The sequence below is a fragment of the Pleurodeles waltl genome, chromosome 1_1 (genome assembly GCF_031143425.1).
Source record: "Pleurodeles waltl isolate 20211129_DDA chromosome 1_1, aPleWal1.hap1.20221129, whole genome shotgun sequence".
Classification (NCBI taxonomy): domain Eukaryota; kingdom Metazoa; phylum Chordata; class Amphibia; order Caudata; family Salamandridae; genus Pleurodeles; species Pleurodeles waltl.
Window position 1 is genome coordinate 1,002,555,985 of NC_090436.1, and position 21,969 is coordinate 1,002,577,953.

Genomic DNA, 21,969 nt, shown 5'->3' on the forward strand with positions numbered 1-21,969 from the left:
GGCATCTTGATGGATGACTGCTGCCGTCACTCGGGTTATAGAGGACAGCTCTGACATAGGATCAGAGACTGAAACATCAGATACTGAGACAGCATATGAGGGGTAGGACAATGGCGCAGACTCTGGGAGTGATTTTTCGGTCGGAGGAGTCCCATTCGATAACTCCTCTTCCAGTACATTATGAGAGAGGTGATGAGGACAGTCCTGCTGTCCCTTCGCAAGCAGTCTGTGCAACTGGGTAATAGTGGGTTAACCCAACCCAGAGAGCAGGTGAATGCGGTGGCAAGCAGAGAGAGAGAGTGCTCTCTTGGGAGCTCCCCAATTTAGTTCAGCCCCAAATTCCACCACCCAAATCGTATTGTGGAGACATCAAAATTATCTATCGCAAAACAAACTGGTTTTGTAAGGCAGGCACCTGTGTTTTTGGTCCTGGGTTTGGCGGCCATATAGAGAAACACACTAAACCCAAACATTTCTGGAAACTAGACATTCGGGGGAGTCCACAGAGGTGTGACTTGTGTGGATTCCCCAAAGTTTTCTTACCCAGAATACCCTGCAAAGCTGAAATGTTGAATAAAAACTCTATTTTTATCGCATTTCTGTCACACAAACTACAGGAATATGCTGGGATCCACACAATTCCTACCACCCAGTGATTCCTCACCAGTCCTGATAAAAACACTACTCCACTTGAGTGCCTACACCTAGTGCCTGCGACAGGAATTGATCACCCCAGGATGAACAGCTGCCTCATGTAAGGACCAACATTGACTGTTGTGTGATCAATTCCTGTTGCAGGCACCAGGCCTACCCACACAAGTGAGGTACCATTTTTAAACGGAGACTTGGGGGAATGCTGGGTGGAAGGAAATGTGTGGCTCCTCTCAGATTCCAGAACTTTCTGTCACCGAAATGAGAGGAAAAAGTGTTTTTTTGGCCAAATGTTGATGTTTGCAAAGGATTCTGGGTAACAGAACCTTGTCAGAGCCCCACAAGTCACCCCATCTTGGATTCCCCTGGGTTTCTCGTTTTCAAAAATGCACCGGTTTGCTAGGTTTCCCCAGGTGCCGGCTGAGCTAGAGGCCAAAATCCACAGGTAGGCACTGTTTTCTATGAAAAAATGTGATGTGTCCACATTGTGTTTTGGGGCATTTCCTGTCGCGGGCGCTAGGCCTACCCACACAAGTGAGGTATCATTTTTATCGGGAGACTTGGGGGAATGCTGGGTGGAAGGAAATTTGTGGCTCCTCTCAGATTCCACAACTTTCTGTCACCGAAATGTGAGGAAAATGTGTTTTTTGATCCACATTTTGAGGTTTGCAAAGGATTCTGGGTAACAGAACCTAGTCAGAGCCCCACAAGTCACCCCATCTTGGATTCCCCTAGGTCTCTAGTTTTCAAAAATGCACAGGTTTGGTAGGTTTCCCTAGGTGCCGGCTGAGCTCGAGGCCAAAATCTACAGGTAGGCACTTTGCAAAAAACAGCTCTGTTTTCTGTCAAAAAAATAGGATGTGTCCACTTTGTGTTTTGGGGCATTTCCTGTCGCGGGCGCTAGGCCTACCCACACAAGTGAGGTATCATTTTTATCGTGAGACTTGGGGGAATGCTGGGTGAAAGGAAATTTGTGGCTCCTCTCAGATTCCACAACTTTCTGTCACCGAAATGTGAGGAAAACGTGTTTTTTTAGCCAAATTTTGAGGTTTGCAAAGGATTCTGGGTAACAGAACCTGGTCAGAGCCCCACAAGTCACCCCATCTTGGATTCCCCTAGGTCTCTAGTTTTCAAAAATGCACAGGTTTGGTAGGTTTCCCTAGGTGCCGCTGAGCTAGAGGCCAAAATCTACAGGTAGGCACTTTGCAAAAAACAGCTCTGTTTTCTGTCAAAAAATAGGATGTGTCCACTTTGTGTTTTGGGGCATTTCTTGTCGTGGGCGCTAGGCCTACCCACACAAGTGAGGTATCATTTTTATTGGGAGACTTGGGGGGATGCTGGGTGGAAGGAAATTTGTGGCTCCTCTCAGATTTCACAACTTTCTGTCACCGAAATGTGAGGAAAACGTGTTTTTTTATCCACATTTTGAGGTTTGCAAAGGATTCTGGGTAACAGAACCTGGCCAGAGCCCTACAAGTCACCCCAACTTGGATTCCCCTAGGTCTCTAGTTTTCAAAAATGCACAGGTTTGGTAGGTTTCCCTAGGTGCCGGCTGAGCTAGAGGCCAAAATCTACACGTAGGCACTTTGCAAAAAACAGCTCTGTTTTCTGTCAAAAAATGGGATGTGTCCACAATGTGTTTTAGGGCAATTCCTGTCGCGGGCCCTAGGCCTATTCACACAAGTGAGGTATCATTTGTATCGGGAGTCTTGGGGGAACGCTGGGTGGAAGGAAATCTGTGGCTCCTCTCAGATTCCAGAACTTTCTGTCACCGAAATGTGAGGAAATTTTGTTTTTTTAGCCACATTTTGAGGTTTGCAAAGGATTCTGGGTAACAGAACCTGGTCAGAGCCCCACGAGTCACCCCATCATGGATTCCCCTAGGTCTCTAGTTTTAAAAAATGCACAGGTTTGGTAGGTTTCCCTTGGTGCCGGCTCAGCTAGAGGCCAAAATCTACAGGTAGGCACTTTGCAAAAAACACCTCTGTTTTCTGTAAAAAAAAAGGGATGTGTCCACGTTGTGTTTTGGGGCATTTCCTGTTGCGGGCGCTAGGCCTACCCACACAAATGAGGTATCATTTTTATCGGGAGACTTGGGGGAACATAGAATAGCAAAACAAGTGTTATTGCCCCTTATCTTTCTCTACATTTTTTCCTTCCAAATATAAGAGAGTGTGTAAAAAAGACGTCTATTTGAGAAATGCCCTGCAATTCACATGCTAGTATGGGCACCCCGGAATTCAGAGATGTGCAAATAACCACTGCTCCTCAAAACCTTATCTTTCACTCTTCATATTTCAGCAAATGAATTGCTGTATACCCAGTATAGAATGAAAACCAACTGCAGGGTGCAGCTCATTTATTGGCTCTGGGTACCTAGGGTTCTTGATGAACCTACAAGCCCTATATATCCCTGCAACCAGAAGAGTCCAGCAGACATAACAGTATATTGCTTTAAAAAATCTGACATCGCAGGGAAAAGTTACAGAGTAAAACATAAAGAAAAATGGCTGTTGTTTTCAGCTCAATTTCAATATTTTTTTATTTCAGCTGTTATTTTCTGTAGGAAACCTTGTAAGATCTACACAAATGACCCCTTGCTGAATTCAGAATTTTGTCTACTTTTCAGAAATGTTTCGCTGTCCGGGATCCAGCATTGGTTTCACACCCATTCCTGTCACTAACTGGAAAGAGGCGGAAAGCACCAAAAATTGGGTATGTCCCAGTAAAATGCCAAATTTGTGTTGAAAAATGTGGTTTTCTGATTCAAGTCTTCCCATTCTTGAAAGGTGGGAAGATGGTGATTTTAGCACCAGAAACCCTTTGTTGATGACATTTTCAGGGAAAAAACCACATGCCTTCATCGGCAGCCCTTTTTTCCCATTTGTTTGGAAAAAACGAAATTTTCACTGTATTTTGGCTAATTTCTGGGTCTCCTCCAGGGGAAACCACAAACTCTGGGTACCATTGGAATCCCTAGGATGTTGGGAAAAAAGGACGCAAATTTGGCGTGGATAGCTTATGTGGACAAAAAGTTATGAAGGCCTAAGCGCGAACTACCCCAAATAGCCAAGCAGACTGAAACATGCACCAGCCTGCCAGTTAACTCCTTGCTAATCAGCAGCTTTACTGCAGTGTTCTGATGAGCATCAAGAGTGCTAACATTTTGAATTTTGCCAAATTCTTTGCATATCTGAATGCCACTGAAATGGAATTAGTGGAAAACTGAAAGCATTTACTACTGAGGGTACTGCAGTAAATGAGGAAATTAGGTAGCTTCATGACAAATAAGTCTCCCAAGATAGCCACCAGAAAAAAGAGCCCAAATGTAGCACAAATATCACCAAAATATAGTCCAAGTATAGCCCAATGACAGAAGTTTTATATAGTGCAAATTTGACCCAAAGGTACTAGAGTGCTTCACATGAGCATCAGTTACCTTACACAAGGACACATTCATTTTGGTTTTAGGTATGGGAAAATTAAGGGATTTGCCCAGAATCACAGGATGTTGAGCTGACGCAAAAAACCTGAACCTGACCTGCTTCACCAGTTGCAAAGTCTGCAGCTTTGGCTGTAACTCCACATCCTCTCCACTGAGTGTAACATATAATCAAGTGATCAACTAGATAAAAAACAAAGATAGCAAATCATTTTAAACTGCTTTGGTGCTATTTGACAACTCAGAAAATAAGTCCTCTTTTTAGGTATTTGGAGCATAAACCATAGTTTCTATGGGAAGAAGACCCTCTCATTTTGATTATTTCTAAAGCAAATGCTTTAGGTATTACAGTTTTGAATACATCAAGATGACATAAGGTGTGTCACACTTTTGTAATAAATACAGAATGTTAGCAATATAGTTGTTTATTAGAATATTGTGGGTAGTCAGATGTCAGGGGCATGGAGGGGCAGTGGCAGCACAAAGGAACATTGAGAACAGTGAAAAGATGGGCAGGGGCAACAAACCAGCTATGCAGGACAGACAAGAGAGGTTGTGGCAATAAAACAGACCATTGAGTGTAGAAGGAAGAGGCAGTAGCAGTACAACCATATATGCCAGCAGATCCAATTCAGGAAGGAGACTCCCAATGTTTTTAAGCCCGAAAGGACTTTCCTATCTTGCAAGGTAAGTCAACGGGGAAAATCAATTCCCCAGGTTTTTTTCCCCAAAATCTACCTCTTACCAAGTTCAAAATGTTCCATGTTGGATCATGGCGGGCCGGTTGAATAGGGTAGGGGCATGGACTCTGAGAACGGAGGGCAGGAGGGAGATGGGCAGATGCACCAAACTGATCTTACAGGGCAGATATTAGGGGTTGCAGCAGTAGAACACACCACACAGGGCAAGCGGGACGGCAGGCAGCACAGCAGAGCATGGAAAGCAATAGGGAGGGAACAGGGCATGCTCATGGACGACAGAGAGCAGAGGGGAAAAAAGGCAAGAGCAGCAAGCTGACCATACCGGACAGACAGGAGTGATAGCTGCAGCATAACGAACCATGAAGGGCAGGAAGGAGGGGGCAGGTACATGACAATGAGCCACACAAGGCAGGAGGGAGGGTATAGGTGTCTGCATGTGGTAAATGGAGGGCAAGGAGGCAGGGCAGGAGCAGCAAGCTGACCATGGAGAGCAGATGGGATGGGCAGTGGAAGCACAACACACCATGGAGAGCAACAGTGAGCCTATAATGGCATACAGCCAGACAAAGGAGGGAAGGTGGAAGGGGGTCAGGAGCAGCAAGATGACCACATTGAGCAGGTGGGAGGGTCTGTGGCAGCTCAGAAGACCATGCATGGCAAGCAAGAGGGCTAGTGGCAGCCCAATGGCCATTGTGGGCAATATGGAGGGGGCAGGGGCATGCACAAAAGACTTATTTTACACCCATAGTTGAGGCACATACTCATATTATACAACTCATTGTGAATTTAAAATCAACATCAAGTTCATACAAGATGGTAAGAAAATTCTCAAATCTTATAGTCAATAGTTTAAGTCGTTAACTCTATTGTTATTCATTATGCCTAAGAGAGGTCTTAAAGATGAATGTGTAACTACTCATCGGCATTGAGACCAAATTAATCTTGGACCTTAACTTCACTGTAAACTCAGACTCTAGTTGACAGAGTTTCACAGTTCTGTCTCCGCCCCTTTCATTTACTGGAACATGGGCTACTCCAAAGTAGCGTAATGTTCTCCAACCGTTGTTGTAGTGTTCTGAATAGTGCTTTGCCATTGCATAACTTTGGTCCTTGTTACAGACAGCTCTGATATGTTCCAAATATACATTTTATTAATTTGCATACTGTGCTACCTACATATTTCAACCTACATTACCATTTTAATACATTGACTACATGGGTCATCTCATATGTGATTTTTTGGAAGATTTTATAAGTTCGTCCTAGGGTGGCTTCTACTTTCTCAGTATTTTCTCCTATGTGCATGCTTTGCATTTAAAACATTTCACAAAGCTCTCACCCTTACTGTCCAACCAAGTTTTCTTCCTTTCACCAATTAAATGACTTTTCACCAGTTTATCTTTAATACAAGGGGACTCTCCTGTAAGTTATGCTAGGTTTCGTACCTATCAACGGACTCACGCCAACCCCCTAGCCATTGCCCACGCTGTGCATGGCCCTTTGGCCGTGCGTGGCGGAAGTTGGCCTGTGAGTCAGTGAGTGGATGCGCAATGGTCTGAGTGGGTGTGTGAGTAGGTGAAAGAGATTGAAAAAGAGAAACTGAGAGAGGGAGGGAGAAAGATTCTTTCAGGCTTTGGTGAATGGTATACTTAGAATAAGATATTTCTGGACAAATTGAAAAGAAAAATGTATTTGTCAATGAAGTTGAAAAAAATTAAAGTAGAAAAATGTCCACAGACACACCTGGACTAGAACTCTCAACTTTCAGTGTGAGTCTCTATGACCTAAACCATTGTGCTGCATGTGACCCCTTGCTCTGCTGTAAAGTCAATGTTTTCATCTGTTTCTCTGCACGCATATTTGTGTGCAGGTAAACAGATGAAAACTCTACTTTCTGACAACGGAAGCTGTTTGACAGCTCCCGCTGTCAGAAACCGGACTTTGTTTGCTATTGATTGGTGGGGGCTGTCTGCTCCCACCATGAAAAAGCAAACAGCTGTGTCCCAGGGTTGAGAACCCCATAACAATGCAGGAGCCAGCCCTGGGGGGATGGTGGTCACCAGGGCCATCATTGGCTCCTCGAGGGTGGCAGTGCGGCTCCCCCTTCAATGATTCAAATAGCCCCAGGAAGGTGGTGGTTCCCGGGGCTGCGGAGGGGATGCACAGCCCCTTCATTTCTTTTGATTAAACCCCCGTGGCGGTCCCCAGTGCTGCAGGGGGACGCGCAGCCCCCCTGCATTGATTCTGAATTAAGCCCTGGGGAGATGGTGGTCCCTTGGGCTGGGAGGAGGCTGGACGCCCCCCTGCATTAAATTTGAATTAAGCCCTGGGGAGGTGGTGGTCCCGGGAGCTGCAGGGGGCTGGTGCAGCCTCTACATTGAATTTGAATTTAGCCCCAGGGAGATGGTAGTCCATTGGGCTGAGGGAAAGGACTGGGTGGCCCCTGTTACAATTCTTTAAAGCTGCAGGGAGGTGGAGGTTCCTGGGGCTGTGGAGAGGCTAGATGGCTCCCCCACATTTTGTTTGTCAAAAACCCCAGGATGTGGCAGTCCCTACTGCTGCAGAGGGGGCCAGAACAGACCCCACATTAAAATTACAAAGCCCCCGGGACTTGGCCCATCCAGGTAGCCTCAGAATATTCTGGTATGGGAGCCTGTGCTTGTTTTTTTTAAAACAATTTTACCTTGATCCCCTATGGTCCCTGCTGGCTCCCACCTCCAGCAGAAGCTGGCATGGTTCCTCATGCAGGGAGAAGCAAAAATGCTGCTCTTTGCGTGTGAAGGAGCAATTCTTTCATCTCTTTTCTCTCTGCTCTCAGTGGGTGGGAGCAGCTTTCCTTCTTCAACCCACTTTGAGTAAAAAAAATATTTTTAGCCTGGGGGGGGGGGAGGGGGGTGGCGGTCTCTCTTGCACACCAAAATCAGTGCTAAGGAGTCAGGATATCCCTACTCCAGCCCCTTTTGCTTTTTATTACATTTTTTTACAGGACTCGGCTGAAGCTGAGTCCCAATATGTGTTGACAGACAACCAGATCTCAGCACAAGATCGGGAGGGTTCTCGGAGCCTTCACGTCCCTATATTTACAAAATATACAAAATTGCTTTACCATAGAAATTCACTGGAAAAACAAAGGTTACAGGGACATTATAGTTAGGTTCTACAAAACCATAGAAATTCAGCAGTTATAGTTAGAGTTCTCTTAAGTAACTATAGCTTGCACCCAAAGGTAACTATAACTCACGCCTTCACCATGAACAGCTAATTACTCCACATATTATATAATTGTTGAGATCTTGTATGGCATCTTTGATATTATCACTGCAACATTTGCAATAAAATTATTGATAAGAAAACTGTGCATGGCAAGGGCGCAAGTCATAGTTATATGACGTCCCTGTAAAATTAGTTTTTTTAGGGATTTTAGTGAATATATATATAGATATATCTATCTATCTATCCGTATATATATATATATATATATATATATATATATATATATATATATATATATATATATATATATATATATAGATATGATTGTTGAATCCAAAGAAAAATAAGCGTTACACTCCAGGCTATATTTTATTTCAAAAGGGCTTGTGCCCTCACCATCAATGCATTTCAACCATTAGGGTCTTGATCATGGATAAAGCTGTTCCTCATCATTTTCCATTATATAATACATCTACTCCTAAGGCATGCTGGTCTTGGAAGTCCATGTTTGTTAAGAAAATATTTTCAACATATAGCTTGAGAGGTCCACAATCATATAATAATAGACATTCCAGCATAGTGCCATATGTTAACCCCTTATCTACCAAAGTCACTACTTGTAATTTTCTCCATTATTCAACAACCATTATAAACATTTTTAAGAGACATTGTCCCTTTTTAAATGAACAAAATTGCCTCGTACTGCATCAGCTAATATATACCTTTTGTCACATCATTTTATAAAACAAGCCCTTCTTTTCCATACAAGCTCACATTCTTGGATGTAATCATTTTGTTACTTCCCAAAATTGTGTGCTTTAATCAAAATCAATTAATATTCTTGTCTTCATTATGCTAACAATTCTAGCTTAGTTCTACACTTAATAAATCATTGGTCCTTTGTCATATTTCCAATATCCTATTCTTATTGATATTGTTTGGGGGACTTATTTTACACCCATAGTTGAGGGACATACAACTCATTGTGAATTTAAGATCAAAATAAAATTCATACAAGACAGTAAGAAAATTCTCAAATCTTCTAGTCAATAGTTTAAGTCGTTAACTGTATTGTCATTCATTATGCCCAAGAGATGTCTTAAAGATGAACGTGTAATTCCTTATCGCCGTTGAGATCAAAAGGAATCTCGGATCTTAACTTCACTATAAACTTAGACTCTAGTTGAAGCAGTTTCAAAGTTCTGTCTCCGCCCCTTTCGTTTACTGGTACATGGGCTACCCCAAAGTAGCGCAATGTTCTCCAAACACTGTTGTGGTGTCGTGAGTAGGATTTTGCCCCTGCATAACTTTGGTCCTTGTTACAGACAGTTCACATTTTTACTAGACCTGCATGCTTTACAGTTCCTATATATTGCAAAACCTGCAGATCGTATCCTATTAATTGCACTATGGGCTTTTGAAATCATATTTCTGCATAGCATGTCCTTGAATGTTCTTTTTCTTCTAAAGATAACCAATAGGTTGTACTAATACATATTTGGAAATAATGTCATCTGTATGAAGAAAATGCCAGTGTTTATGCAGTATATGGCTGATCTTGTTGGCATGTTTACTGTATGTGGGCACAGATCTAGTCTGTTCTTCCTAATCCGCTCCTCTTCTCACTAACACCAGTAAACTCTCCCTCTTTATTTTCTCAATGTGAAATCTTTTAAGATATTTTACATCAGACAAGAGTTTGAAATCAGGAAGGGGCTGTCCTGAAATTCAGATTTTTGTGTGTATTCCCTTAAGTGTCAATGCAATCTGTACTACATTGATAGTACAATTCATAAAACAAAAAAGGTGTGTTGGAGCACATGAGAGTGATTGCTTGTTGTGATAAGCAATATCCAGTTGCAAGATACTTTAAGGAATTCCACTCAAGTGACAGTGGCTTTCTCTGATTTGTTTGTGTTTGATCAGGTTCCCCTAAATATTCATGTTGGCGACAGAGTGTTGTCATTACGGAGACTTGAGTCCAGCTACATTAATAGGTTTAACATTTTTCATCCTGCAGGACTGAATATGGATGAAGAATTGGTTTTATATTTAGGCCAATACTAGATATACATTAATGATATGACCAGGATTGCTGTAAACATGATTTCTCTACATGCACCCCTCTGTGTTATCTGTTTTTATCTATTTTTTTCACACAGGTGGCAGTGGGGTTCACTGTGGAGACATGTTCCGACTTCTTGAACTAAGAATGATTTTTTGTATCTAGCATTTTCTATACAGTTTTGTTTACTATCAGAGAGCTATTGTGTATCAATATTTTTGCTGGCATTTTTCTAAATTAGCCCACTGGGGACAGAGACTTTTTGCTGACACGTTGGGTCAATGTCTTACCAGGTATACATTACGTTGAACATATTAATATAAATGAGATCAATGTTTCACTATGGTATTGTGGATGAACCCATCATGAGCAGTACGCCTGACATAGGTGCTGCCATCATTTATTTATATTTAGTATTATGGATTATGTCCATTACAAACATGCACTATATTCACAGACACACTTAGCTCTGATAGTAAATGTAGTTATGAGTTACATTGGCAGTTCAATAGAGGGCCTGATTTAGACTTAGTGGGTGGGTTATTGTATCACAACTGTGACAGATGTCCAGTCCACCGAAATCGAAATCCCACTATATCTGAAGGGATTCAGATTTTGGCAGGTTAGACATCTGTCACTGTTGTGAGGAAGTAACCCTTCCGCCAAGTTCTAAATCAGGTCCATAATCCTTTTAACCCACTTGGGCTTTTAATTAATTTTGAACTACTTTTTCCAAGCAGGGGCGTACTTACATATGAACATTTAGGCATGTTGTGTTACATATGTTTATGTATTCTGTTGCTGAAATATTTACTCATAATCACTAATGTAAGAAGTTTTTTACTCCAAAGAAAACAGTTCTGAGATATAATTTTACATTTTCACATGCTTTCTCCAGAGCAATGATGTTTTCTTATTGAATATTGTAATTATGTGATTTTGGGTATATAATTGTGTTTTGGATTCTGAGACCGGTTTATTTTATGTCAAAAATATACTTTGTGTGTGATTGATGGTAATCATTTTAGCTGAACTTTCCAAGATGGCGCTTAAGGTATAAAATTACTTTTGTGTGCAGTCCTTTCTTTATGCTGTTACATGCATTTTGGGATGTAATGCCCGTCTATACTGACTAGCCTTTGCTCGTGATCAAGAAAACCTTTGTTGTCAAAACACGTAGAGTTTGTATCTGTGAAATAACAACTTGTTTGAAATAGCACAACTGGAGTGCATGTGTTTCTCCCTTTGATGCTGCGAGTTTGTTTGTAATATGTAGAGTTAGGTATAGAAAATATATACATTCTTGCCTATTTTTTGTTATCGATATTGTGGCTACAATATTAATGTAAAACTATAGCCTAACTCAATTTCCTACTCGATATTCAGGACCCACACCGTGATGGGGGCAGTAAAGGCTAGGTTGCATTAAGCAGTGGATGTCAGTAATGTCTTGATGTATTCAGTTACAGTTTTCTAGATACCCGAATTAAATATTAGGTACAACCACTGGCAACAGGAGAAAATCAAGACCTGGTGAAGAGACTAATTCTGGCATTGTCAAACTGGCGTGATGGCAACATTTCTTTTCATAGTTTTATTGCAAGCTTATATCACAAAAAAACAATGAAAAATGAAACATATATATATATATATAGATTTTTTTTTTTTAAATAAATAACCACTACATTGCGTGGTAGGCGTAATTAGAACACACACAGACAATTATTTAAATTAAGAAAACATGCTATTGACTTTGTAATAATGTAACTGAAAAGCACAGGTCAAACACCCAAGATCATTATTCTTTTTTTTTAAAAACATGGCAAAGTAGGGTGTTGAAGGGGGCTGCCCTAAAACCCTTCAACGTATATACTGATGGTTCTTGTTGATGACATGAGGCTAGAGATATGAGAGCTAAAGCTCATTGACGCCAGACATACAAATCAGGGCTTGACAGAAAGAGCTTTGTAGCTATACCTATAAATAGATACAAACAAAATTAGATGTTTTTAATATTTTAATTCCATTACCTCAAATCGGTTCCCCACCAGTTTAAGCGTGAAGGTGAGCTGCAGCTTGGACTCCTATAAGCCCCTCACATTTCTCTATCAGTTTGGGACCCTGAAGTGGTAAAGAACATATTTTAAAAAACAATTCAGTAAAATGATTTCCGTAAATTCATTAACCGATTTCTGAAGGTGAATTAAAGATGTGAAGGCATATGATTAAACTATAAAATATGAAGTTCTTTTATGCATGCAAAGTTGGGCTAAGTACCTTCCAATCAGTTGTATCATTATTACTTATTTACCCATTAATGGCACCTCCAAAGCGCGTCACTAAACATTAATTGGACGGCACAATTATAACTTCTATAGTTATAATAAAACAGAAGAGTATGAAGAAGTGTGCTCAGAACGTGGAGTGTGACCAGGGATTTAGCACTTCGAACACGTAAATGGAGAATATCTATCAGACAAATATGGTTTCTGCGCGGTTTCCAACATTTCCTTATGCAGGGTTACCACTAGTAAGATTTGTTGTAATGGGAACATTTGTGCAGTGCTGTAGTGAATCACGGCCATGTTTGTAAAGCAATATACCAGCGCATTGGTCGGCCTATGTAGGCAATAAAGCCTTAAGGTTCCTGGAGCAGAGTTGGTAGGAAACCATAGACACCAACAAGTTCTTGTTGCTCACATTTGTATACTGGTGCCAAAGAGTTCCTCACTATAAAGACGTCATGTGATGTTCAGTACCTCAATAATAAAACATTCTGCATGGTTAGCGGCTTTGCAGCAATGCTCCTTCATAGCTTCATACTCTGTAATGACTTTTTTCAGTTGTTCTTCTGTGATGTGGGGCTTATGCTTCACCAAGTGAATAAGGAACCTGTTGGGAGAATCAAATAATAGGTCTGAAGAAGGCAAATATTATGTAATCCAAGCAAATGTAAAAATTGTTTGCAACAACGTTAGCTTTCTAAAAGTGTTTTACTGCTGTACACGCTAGATTTGAGAGCTTTATCACATTCATAGATTTACATTTCTGCCTTCACTAATGTAAAGTGGTTATATTGCTTCAAAGTTTGCCTGCCTGCTGCGAAATGAATATTTACTTCTTTTTTCATTTTTATGTTGCGCAGACATTGCTAAATAGAGTAAGTGTGCTTTTTCATTTATGAATAATAATTTCGTACAGAAGATGATCTATATCGATGTGGACCACATACAAGGGATGGGAACTGAGCAAAACGGAAGAGTCGAGGTGGAAGGTAAGCTAAATAAGAGCAAACACGCATACATGTGAAACAATCTCACCAGACAGAAAATCATGAAAGGAAAACTAGGGAGCCCCGTTTAAGGGAGATTAACAACACGATAAATCCTAATGATCTTGTATTTAAACCATGTCAATAGCCCCTGACTCTTGGGGCTCCCCATTTTGCGCATTAAAGGTGAAACTACCCGAGTAAAACTGGGAGCTATGTTGAATCCTTCCTTTTTACATGCTATAAATTGGCTTTAGGACAAACTTGGTCAGTTTTTTTCTGAAAGCTAGAGTCCCAGGGGAATTCGGGGTAATGTGTTGCATGGAAACCACAATATGTTCCTTCACAGAATGCTGTGCCAATGTCAAAGTGTGGGTCAGTAATCACAGTTTTCCAAAATGAATATATCTGAAATCTTAGGGGCTTCCAAACAATGGCAAATAACTTATTCTCTGTTCCCACGTTTCTCCTATGATAATCAGCACCTCACATGTATGGATGAGCCTAATGCACATGACAGGATTGGATCAAAACTGTAAACCCTGTGCTGACACCATCGATGCTACATTAGCTTCATGTGGTCCCAGATTGACATATCACTCTTTGCGCTAGACTCACCCACACTAATAGAGTACTGGTTTCATCCAAAGTGTGAAAATAAAGTGGGTAGGGCGTTTGCTATTGGCTGCAACCGCAGGTTTTTTTTGTTACATACACACGGGCAGATTAGATTTCTTAGCCACTGTTAGAAATGTTTTTTTTGGTTGGCAGTCAGGTTACCCCCTGTCCAAGCAAAAGCCCTCACTCTAGTCAGGGTAAGTCACACACAATCCAAGATTATCCTGTGCCCACCCTCTGGTAGCTTGGCACGAGTAGTCAGGCTTAACTTAGAAGGCAATGTGTAAAGTATTTGTGCAATAAATCATACAATACCACCATATAGCACCACAAAAATACACCACACAGTGTTTAGAAAAATATATAATATTTATCAGGATAATTGTAGGTCAAAACGAATAAAGTTGCAATGTGAATTTGTAGAGATATCACTGAAAAGTGATATACAGGCCCTCATTCTGACCTTGGCGGGCGGCGGAGGCCGCCCGCCAAAGTCCCGCCGTCAGGTTACCGTTCCGCGGTCGAAAGACCGCAGCGGTAATTCTGACTTTCCCGCTGGGCTGGCGGGCGGTCGCCTTCAGGCCGCCCGCCAGCCCAGCGGGAAAGAGGCTTCCACGATGAAGCCGGCTCGGAATCGAGCCGGCGGAGTGGAAGCTGTGCGACGGGTGCAGTTGCACCCGTCGCGTATTTCACTGTCTGCGCAGCAGACAGTGAAATACATTTAGGGGCCCTCTTACGGGGGCCCCTGCAATGCCCATGCCAGTGGCATGGGCACTGCAGGGGCCCCCAGGGGCCCCGCGACCCCCCCTACCGCCATCCGGATCCCGGCGGTCGGACCGCCGGGATCTGGATGGCGGTAGGGGGGGTCGGAATCCCCTCGGCGGCGCAGCAAGCTGCGCCGCCTTGGAGGATTCAATGGGGCCAGACAAGAGTTCAGCAAGGCAGCAGGGCAACAGCAAGGCAGCAGTCCTTTGTAGAAAGCAGTCAGGTGAGTCCTTTAGGCAGCCAGGCAGTTCTTCTTGGCAGGATGCAGGTTCTGGTTCAGGTTTCTTCTCCAGCAAGTGTCTGATGAGGTAGGGCAGAGGCCCTGTTTTATACCCAAATGTGCCTTTGAAGTGGGGGAGACTTCAAAGAGTGGCTAAGAAGTGCACCAGGTCCCCTTTCAGTTCAATCCTGTCTGCCAGGTTCCCAGTAGGGGGTGTGGCAGTCCTTTGTGTGAGAGCAGGCCCTCCACCCTCCCAGCCCAGGAAGACCCATTCAAAATGCAGATGTATGCAAGTAAGGCTGAGTACCCTGTGTTTGGGGTGTGTCTGAGTGAATGCACAAGGAGCTGTTAGCTAAGCCCAGCCAGACGTGGATTGTAAGGCACAGAAAGATTTAAGTGCAAAGAAATGCTCACTTTCTAAAAGTGGCATTTCTAGAATAGTAATATTAAATCCAACTTCCCCAGTCAGCTGGTATTACCATTCTGGCCATAATAAATATGACCTTCCTACTCCTTTCAGATCAGCAGCTACCACTCCAATACTGTATGAGGGCAGCCCCAATGTTAGCCTATGAAGGGAGCAGGCCTCACAGTAGTGAAAAAACGAATTTAGGAGTTTTACACTACCAGGACATGTAAACTACACAGGTAGATGTCCTGCCTTTCACCCACACAACACCCTGCTCTAGGGGTTACCTAGGGCACACATTAGAGGTGACATATGTGGATAAAGGGGAGGTTTAGGCTTGGCAAGTACTTTTAAATGCCAAGTCGAGGTGACATTGAAACTGCACACACAGGCCTTGCAATGGCAGGCCTGAGACAAGGAAAAGGGGCTACTTAAGTGGGTGGCACAACCAGTGCTGCAGGCCGACTAGTAGCATTTAATCTACAGGCCCTATGCACATAGATTGCACATTACTAGGGACTTATAAGTAAATTAAATAGTCCAATCAGGTATGATTCAAGGTTACCATGTTTTCAGGGAGAGAGCATATGCACTTTAGCACTGGTTAGCAGTGGTAAAGTGCGCAGAGTCTAAAAGCCAGAACAAACTGTGTCCAAAAAGTGGAGGGAGGCAGGCAAAAAGTTAGGGGTGACCACCCTAAGGCTGTCAGGTCTAACAGCCACACTTTGACACTTGCAGTGCATTCTTGATAAGAAAAAGTGGTGGTACTCAGACAATCTGCACTATCCTAAACTCCTTTGGGTTTCTGTATCTCAGAAATGTCTGGGGTTGCAGCTTTCCCTGAGTGGCAGTTAATACTTGGTCTAATACCGCAGCCATCCCATATGGAAAAGGTGAGGACGTTTTTTTTCTATATCTATAGTTATGATTTTTGCAAGGACATTCCAGATAAGAAAACGTACTAAGATCCAGGTAAACCACGCCTCTACTGATTTCTCTGGGTGTCTAGTTTTAAGAAATGCCTATGATGGTACAAGTCTAACGGTGCCAGCCTACACTTAGCCTGAACAGTATAACCATGCCCTTTGGAACGTAGAGTTAATTGGCTGTTTTTTGGCATAGGTATGAAATTTGCAGGGCATCATGGATAAGAAAAATAGTGGGATTCATTGGAGCCACATCACCTTGGACTCCACCAGATGTTTCGTTTTCAGAAGTGTTCAGATTTGGGTGACTTTCCTGAGTGCTAGCCAAATCCGGAACCAAACCCTGCATCTTCCGTCATCAGAAGAATGATTATAAATCAAAGGAAACATCTTCATGTTTCCATATTGCATTTTGTGGTCTTTCCTGTTATGGGCAATTGTTTTGAACACACTTTTTGTCAGAAGCCTGAACTTTCCTTCTAAGATATTTGAGGATATCTATGGGAAAAAGCAAAAAGTAGGATTCTTGCAAAATACATTACCCTGGACTCCCCTACGTTTTTAGTTTTCAAATATATCTGGGATTGGTTTCCTGGGGTGTCAGCAGTGTACAGAACCAAATAACACATCTACCACAATCCAAAGAATCAAAGGTAATCCAAGATCAAAAACAGTGGCTACTTTCATCTCCTGATATTTGAAATTCAAAGGAAAGATATTGATATCTAAACACAAGTGGTGTACCGTTTTTGTTGAGAGAAGTACGAGAATGCTGCCTGGTAAATATTTTTCGATCCTTATGGGTTCTGGAACATTCTATCACAGAAATGTGAGGAAACATCATGATTTTAGCCAAAATTGGATGCTTGCACAGTATTCTGGGTAAAAAAGAATATTGGGATTTAGGTAAGCCACTCCACCAATGAACCAAGTTTTCTTTCAAACTTGGTAGGTTACATTAGATGCAGGTCATCCTAGCCTTAAATTCCACAGCTATGCCAATCCCGAATGTCTTTTTAATTCAAATAAAAAGCTGAATATATTCAATTTCCATTCTGGGGCCTTTTCTGTTACTAGATAGGCTCACCCACACAAATAAGGTACAGTTTGTATCAGGAGAAGTAGGGGTTAACTCAGTAGTAGGACATATGACAATCCCTGCAGATTCTGGATTTTTTACACACAGAAATGCGAGGAACATCTGTGATTTTACTCCCACTTGGATATTTTCAGTGCATTCTGGATAAGCAAAATAATGCTATCCAAGTCACTCCACCCTGCCACTGAGGGGATATCTGGGGGGTGCACTTTTATGGCCAGCACCAGTCAGTGGGTGGAGGACAATCCCTTGTTAACTCCCTAAACCAGTTCTGGTCATTTTCTACCCTTCCAATGCAGAAAAGTTTAACTTGGTGGCAATGTGTAAAGTGATCATGCAATACTCAAATAGTAATAAAGTGAAACCACCACATAAGAAAAACCCCAAACGACACAAATTCAATAAATAGAATCAGAGATATAAATGTTTAAAATTTGAATTAAAAATATTTGCAAAAAGCACAAAGTGCCAATCATCGAGTCAATGCCAAAAGTTAAGGATGACCGCGATAGAGTGCGGGTTGGATACAAGGACCCAATGGGATTGGTGCCAGCCTGACTAGTGAGACAAAAGGTAAGCAGGCCTAGATGTGGCCTTTATCTGCCAATGACAAGGTAAGCGTCCTTTGAAACTCAGAAAGGAGCTGGGCACAGCCCCACATCACCCTGTCAAGGAAAGAGTCCCCATTCCCACACCCAGCACTTTTTGCCCACTGTCTGGGAGCAACACACAACTCACCACAGGAGAGCCATCAAGGGTCAGGTGACAGCTGGATGCTGGAAGGAAAGCCTTCTGTTGGATTTTAAATGACTATTTAAGTGAGTCCTGGAACCACTTTTCTAGCTATTCCTAAAATAATTTAGCACTTATTAATAGTTATAGTGTAAACAATTGTTAACCTGTGAGAGTCACCCCTGCTACAACGTTGAAGTTTTTTCACTACCAGGATATGTAAATCCTTCAAAATACTTGGGCAAAGTTTAAATACCATGCACCCCACCATATGGCCATTTAGAGCCTGTTTTAGGGATGACATAAGTACTCAAAAGGAGGTTTAAGGTGTAGCAAAAGGTCTGTTGTGTTAGGTCGAAATGGCAGTTTAAAATTGTGCGACCAGGTGGCATGGGCAGACCTGTAGAAATATTTTATGTGTTACTTTAGTGCAGGGGTCTTCAAACCGGGGGACGGGCCCCCTAAGGGGGACCTAGAGTGATCCTGGGGGGGGGCACCAGGCTCTGGCCAAAAGAAGCATTACTCAGATAACAGTTTTTTGTTTTAAGCAGAAACATGTTAATGCATTTTTAAAAAGGCAACAGCACTTAACTGCAATGTTTAAATACGTCAAGACATATTTAAACATTGCTGTCTTTATAAAATAATTGAGAATAATTGTGAGGGGGCCCAATGATCTTTATTTTTCAGCTGGGGGGGCACGGCATTAAAAGTTTGGAGACCACTGCTTTAGTGGGTGGCACAATGAGTGTTGTAACCCACTAGTACCATTTTATAAACAGGCCCAGGGAACTTGTGGTACCATTTACTAAGGACTTACAAGTAAAGTGCAGGTACAATTAGAATTATACTAATTCCAACATGTTTTGAGAGGAGAGGGAAAGCATTTTACCAAGGTTAGCAGGAGTAAAGTAGGCAGAGTCCTGTGGCTGCAAAAACTTGTTCAGCAAAATAAGGCAAGAATCTGGAGTGATACCATGAAAAAGATGGTCATTTCCAACATTATCCTTGACAGGTTCACAATGAAATCACGCAACCCTCAAATTGTACTATTTTGTAAACATTGTTTAGAAGTTCATTTAATATTCCGTAAGACATTTAGGATATCTTCCTTTGGCATCCCGTGGGATATGCTGTCATGCTGGTGCGTAATGCATTGCAGTTTCCCACATTTGCTCACTTCACTTGCAGTGCCCTGAGGAAGGCAACCACGTTACACAAGAAGAGAGACAACACTCACGTTTGCTGTTTGTGGGCTACATCCTCTGAAGAGCTGCACAAGGCATCAGTGAAGTGGAAGGAGTCGACTGAAAGTTTTGGAGGCACGTACTTTTCATCTGGTCCCAGCGCAAAAAAGCATGGCCTCTGGTTGCCATAGGAGTCACTGCAGCAGTGAACAACCTTCTCATTCGAAAAATTGGCCGGCAGCTTTTCACACATCTCTCCAATAACCAAAGCCAGCTGCACAAAACAAAAACGAGGAGAAGGTGGAACAAGGGTGTTTGTTCGATGTATTTTAGCAGTGAATGCAAGAAATCTTAGTGAATTAGTTGACATTAATGAACCAGGTGAATGCTAGTGAAATAGATGCTAATATCTAAATGTTTTTTACCACAGTTGTAAATGATGGCATTCTAATTATCCTAACTATTAAAGGAACTCTACCTTATTGTTGTGTTTTGTGAAAAACTGAACCAGTGCAGTAAAATATCAGTATGCGGTAAAGACAATTAGATGGTCCCTCTCTACTGCCCTCGCACCACCTGTCCACAGTAACTTCCCCTCTCACCATTTCCTCCCCCATATGTGTTTCCAACAAGACAGTTGCTACGTTCAAGAGAGTTTCAAAGTATGGGAGTGTAAGAGTGTGAATTTTCTAATACGTTTTATGAATAATTTTAGTATATTAACTGTATAGTGAATTAACATACAAAACGGGTGACTTTTGAAATTGGTCACCATAATCCATTTCTGTTCCTAACTGAGTAAAATTCTAACTAAACGTTGTGGTTATTTTCTATAGTTCAATGCTTACATAAAAGTTAGCTAGATGATTTAATAGACGTGTACACAAGTGGGTTGCTGGTTATGTCTTACAAGGCCATGTTTAACCAAGTTCTTGCATAAGTTGAATGTTCTATTGTATGAAATTGTCACTAATATGTGGTTTCCTCCTCAAAGATGGAAGTAAGAGACACTCTGTAAGAAGTTTCTTCCTGAAAAGAGAAGTTTAGACGGAACAATGGAGCTACAGACGAGACGGAAGAGTAAAAGTTACCGTTATGAATATGTCCTGGTTAACGTGATATCACCGTATTTTAGGTTATCAATTAGAGTTACTATTGGTTGAATCGTAACAACCCCATGCACTGACCAATCATACGTTTTTTGAAGATTAGTATAACAACCTGAGTAGGATTTTCTTTAGTGTGATTTTTAGATGAGAGAGACTCGAGATTTGATGACAGCAGACTCAAGATTTTAGAGATCCTGATGGTTCGAGATATGCAAGCAGTTTGGGTTTAATTGTCATTAGGCCCAATCCTCCGAAGACTTACCTGATGGTGTTCCCCTTGCTGAAGTAGACTACACGTTGTTGTTCCCTGGGTAATGCATAGTATTGTCATGTTATATGTGTCTCTTTTGCTTTGCAGGTACCAGCTGCAATTTATAATTTGACTGTTGCATATTATTAATGTTTTCTTACAATTATCTAAAATAGCATGTTTTTTCCTAAATTTGTGTTTCTAAATTCTTTTTACATGAAGTCCAACATGTTGATGCTAATTCGTGTCTAATGAAGGTATTAACTTCAAATGCTCAAGATTTACATTGACACTTTTTGACTGTTTTTACTAATGCATACTGTTAGAAATGGGGTTTTTGGTTGGCAGACAGGTTACCCCCTGTCCAAGCAAAAACCCTCACTCTAGTCAGGGTAAGTCACACACAATCCAAGATTATCCTGTGCCCACCCTCTGGTAGCTTGGCACGAGCAGTCAGGCTTAACTTAGAAGGCAATGTGTAAAGTATTTGTGCAATAAATCATACTATACCGCTATTTAGCACCACAAAAATACACCACACAGTGTTTAGAAAAATATCTAATATTTATCAGGATAATTGTAGGTCAAAACGAATAAAGTTGCAATGTGAATTTGTAGAGATATCACTGAAAAGTGATATAAAATGTCTTAAGTCATTAAAAAGCAAACAAAGTCTCTTTCAAGCACAAAGTACCTGGTTTGGAGTGGAAAATCTTCTCAGAGGGCCACAGAAGAAGAGATACGTGGAAAAATAGGGATTTATAAGTAAATTAAATAGTCCAATCAGGTATGATCCAAGGTTACCATGTTTAAAGGGAGAGAGCATGTGCACTTTAGCACTGGTTAGCAGTGATAAAGTGTGCAGAGTCTAAAAACCAGCAAAGACAGTGTCCAAAAAGTGGAGGGAGGCAGGCAAAAAGTTAGGGGTGACCACCCTAAGGCTGTCAGGTCTAACACATACTTTGCCATTGTTACCGATTCTGGTGTTATTAATCAATGTTATTATTTTGGAGATTATTTGCTTGATTGTTCTGATTAAACTCAGATACATTAGACGTTCTAATTAACCATTACTAATTCTATATGCTTATCACTTGTGTTTGAGAGTTATTTTCGTGAAATTAGCATTGTTAATCTAGAGAAATTAATTTTATAATCCTTCTTAACAAACTGGTGTGGTTATTGTTTAAGGTTCAAGATCTTTGATTATATTGATTATTGCTGATGATTACATTCCTCATTGATGACATCCCCTCATTCCTATGTCACTTTGATCCATTGACCTCTTGCACAGAATCCACTATTCAATTT

At 41.6% G+C, this 21,969-nt stretch overlaps 1 protein-coding gene across 1 annotated transcript in view; it reads right to left on the reverse strand.

Moving 5' to 3' along the window:
* Window positions 1–21,969, reverse strand: part of LOC138291252 (serum albumin-like) — a 153,631-nt gene that overhangs the window by 13,773 nt on the left and 117,889 nt on the right. The window contains exons 12-14 of the mRNA XM_069230305.1: window positions 19,353–19,573; window positions 12,832–12,964; window positions 12,103–12,193 (exon numbers count right to left, since the gene is read on the reverse strand). Of these exons, the coding sequence (XP_069086406.1) occupies window positions 12,125–12,193; window positions 12,832–12,964; window positions 19,353–19,573 (423 nt within the window). The 3' untranslated portion in view covers window positions 12,103–12,124. The remainder of the gene's footprint in view (window positions 1–12,102; window positions 12,194–12,831; window positions 12,965–19,352; window positions 19,574–21,969) is intronic.